At 46.0% G+C, this 3093-nt stretch overlaps 1 protein-coding gene across 2 annotated transcripts in view; it reads right to left on the bottom strand.

Moving 5' to 3' along the window:
• UBE2J2 (ubiquitin conjugating enzyme E2 J2) overlaps window positions 1-2766 on the bottom strand; it is a 6483-nt gene extending 3717 nt beyond the window's left edge. The window contains exons 1-3 of one of the 2 annotated variants that reach the window (XM_042032116.1): window positions 2639-2766; window positions 1018-1148; window positions 725-765 (exon numbers count right to left, since the gene is read on the bottom strand). In XM_042032116.1, the coding sequence (XP_041888050.1) occupies window positions 725-765; window positions 1018-1148 (172 nt within the window). In that variant the 5' untranslated portion in view covers window positions 2639-2766. Of the gene's footprint in view, window positions 1-724; window positions 766-1017; window positions 1149-2035; window positions 2127-2638 lie in introns of those variants that run through there. The other variant, XM_042032117.1, reaches the window with a different exon arrangement.
• Between the last annotated feature and the right edge of the window lie 327 nt (window positions 2767-3093).

Below are 3093 nucleotides of genomic sequence, written 5' to 3'. Positions count from 1 at the left end.
TTCCTTCTCCTAAACTACCCCAAAAATGGGTTAAATAAACCCCTCTGCCTAATTCCTTCTCCCCCTCTCACTAAAGAAACCAAACTTTTCATCCTGGACCTCTAAAACTCAGGGATAATCATCCAAACCTGCTCTGGATTTACTCTGCAGGAATTTCCTCACATTCTCTCTTACAAACGGGGTTTTCTGCAGTCCAGGCTGGGATATATTTAAGGAAAACCAGCCAAAATATATTTAATCCAACACAAACTGGTCATTTTTCTAGGAATTAACTGAAGAATCCAAATTCCAAAGGCATTTTTGAGAGGCTCCAGAAGCCACTGTGAATTCTGTGACTACAACAGATCAATGAGGCTTTTACATTCCAACCTTTCTGCAGAAAAATTCCAAAACAGAATTTTAATCTCAGTTCACTGAGAACATTTCTGTGGTAAAAATGGGAATTTTGAGATTATCTTTGTCATAAATTAGAGAATGTTTGCGGCAAAACATCATGAAATTTAATAAGAATATTTTTCTTCAGTTTAACCTAAATTTTATTTTATTAAAGCCCTCGATAACAGGAAAATGATTGACAGCAGCATCACTGTTTCTTTATCTCTTTCCCATAGCTCTGAACCGGCACTGGAAGTTTTTGGAGCTCTTTTTAGTGGGATTATTCTGCCTCTTCCCACCCCCCTGGAATTCCTGAATTTCCATGCAAACACCACAGGCAGGGCTTTACCTTCATAGGGGGTCAGCTCAGGCCCTCGCACCACGTAGTGCCTGGAAAAAAGGGAAATGGAACACTGGGAAACCACACAATATCCCAAAAAAACCCCAGGATCAATCCCAACCACACAAAGCCATAAAAAACCAAAAAAAAAAAAAAAAAAAAAAAAAAAAATCAGGATCAACCTCAGCCAAAGTTTCCTTTTCCACCTCCCCAAACTCAAGGACAGAGGGAGCCAGACTTGAAAATCTTGTTCTGTCCTTGAGTGAGGAACCATCCACCCCAATTCCCTCCCCAATTCCTACCATTCCAGGATATTGGATGGGAGGGGCTCTGCACAGATGTAAGGCACTGGATCTTTTTTAATCCTCAGGTAGTCTTGTTTCAGCCTCTGGGTTGCTGTGGTTGGTGCTCTCTTATTGCTGTTGTTGCTCATCTAATCAAAACAATTAATAAATAGCATTTGAACAGACACAGAAGTTTGTGGACACTGCTCCAGATTTGTGCAGAACTCACTTTATGGATTGTATTTGAAATATAAATTAAATTATCTTGGGTTTTAAGGAGCAAGAATCACATAAAATCTTAATAACAAAACCCCAAGTGAACTGGGCGATCCTTGGGATCCCTTCCAACTTGGAATATTTTACTCCATTCCTTTCTGTCCTAAAGGCCTTTTGGAGCAAATAATTATAAATTTACCCCTGTTCTAAATTAAATTCATCTGCTGTTTTTACTGTTTTAACACACCCAGTTCTCTGAAATGAATAACAAACAAGAACCTGACTTGGGAGTGAAGGATTTTGAATTTCTGATGATTCTCTCCCAGGTAAATAAATAAAACTTCAGGGGGAGAGGAGGAAATTCCCTGCTGAATTACAGGACAAAGGAAGCATTATCCCTTATAACTCACCTACAGAACACACACTAATTAACAGCTGCTATTTAATTAACTTTCCCCTCAGGAGTTTGGGGAGTTATTTGATTTTACACAAGGAAATTCAGGCAGAAATAAATGAAAACACAAAACAATGTCTCCAGTATGACATATTATTAAATTTCTATAGCCCTCTCTATTACAAATAGGCAAAATGTATTTTAAAAAGAACTTTTAACCCATGAGTAACAGTTATATGTGGTCAAATATTCCACCTCAACTCAGAATAAATTTGTTTAACCTGAATTTTGCCAGAATTGCTCTAAATCATTGATACAACCTACAGCATTTTATTTTTGAAGTCACACCTCTTGAAATCAAAAAATTAAAGATTTTTTTTCTCTAAAGAAACCAGCTGTGACTTTAAAATATAAATTAAATAATACCTTTCTATTTTAACACAATTATTCGTTCTGATGCCCACTCCACAGCCACCTTCACCACGGGCAGCAAAAAAACCAGCGAAATATTTCAATTACTGGGATTTAAACACGCCTCAAACCCTCACGTGGATGAATATTTACATCTGAAAGGCGGAAAATAAAGGGCTACGACCGCAAATCCTCCTTTCCCATCTGGGTAAGAAGACAACGGAGCAGAAGTGAGGGAGCACAGGAGGACAAAGAGGGAGGGGAGGGATGGAGGGAGTGAAAGGGAGGGGGGAAAAGGGGGGAAAGAGGGAGAGAGAAGGAGGAAGGGGCTGAAAGGGAGAGGGGGAAAGAGGGAAAGGGGAGGGAGGGAATGAAAGGGAGAAGGGGGAAAGAGGAAGCAGAGGAGGAGGGAAGAAGGGAAAGAGGAAGGGAGGGACTAAAAGGGAGAGAGGAAAGGTGCAGAGAAAGTGAAGAAGAGAGGGAGAAAGGGAGTGAGATGGGAAAAGGAGGGAAGGAGAAGGGGAAAGAGAGGGAGAAGGAGAAAGGCAGGGAGGGGGGGAGAGAGGGAGGCAGCCCGCCCGTTCCTCCCCGCTCGCTGCTGGCGCAGGCCCCGCTCACCTCTCCGCGACCGCCAGGCCCCGGGCGGTCCCTCCTGCCCGCGGCGGAGGGAGGGAGGCAGGCGGGGAGCGGGCGGCCGGGCCGCGATGGCGGCGGAGCGGGCGGGGCGGGCAGCGGCGGCCGCGGCTCCCTCACGGCTCCAGCCAAGATGGCGGCGCGGGGCGGCGCTTCCGGGAAGGAGCGGCGGCGCTTCCGGGGCGCGCGCGCGGCCTCGCGGCGGGTTCTGCTTCCGCTTCCGGCCCCGCCCTGGCGGGAAACGCTGAGGGGAGGAGAGGCCGCGCGGGGACCGCGCTCCTTGTCGCGATATAAAGTGACAGAAATACGCGATCGCGGCACGTCCCGAGCTGGAAGGGAGCCGCAGGATGATCGAGTCCTGCCCAGCAATCCCACCCTGGGCATGGGAGCGTTGTCCAAACGCTCCCGGAGCTCTGGCTGTGACAACTGCTGGGTGGGGA

The sequence above is a fragment of the Corvus kubaryi genome, unplaced genomic scaffold (assembly GCF_017639235.1).
Source record: "Corvus kubaryi isolate FWS band 111438036 unplaced genomic scaffold, C.kubaryi_AGA036_p1.0 37352, whole genome shotgun sequence".
In the NCBI taxonomy this organism is placed as follows: Eukaryota; Metazoa; Chordata; class Aves; order Passeriformes; family Corvidae; genus Corvus; species Corvus kubaryi.
Note: the sequence above shows the minus strand (reverse complement) of the source record. Positions and strands in the feature narration are given on the sequence as shown.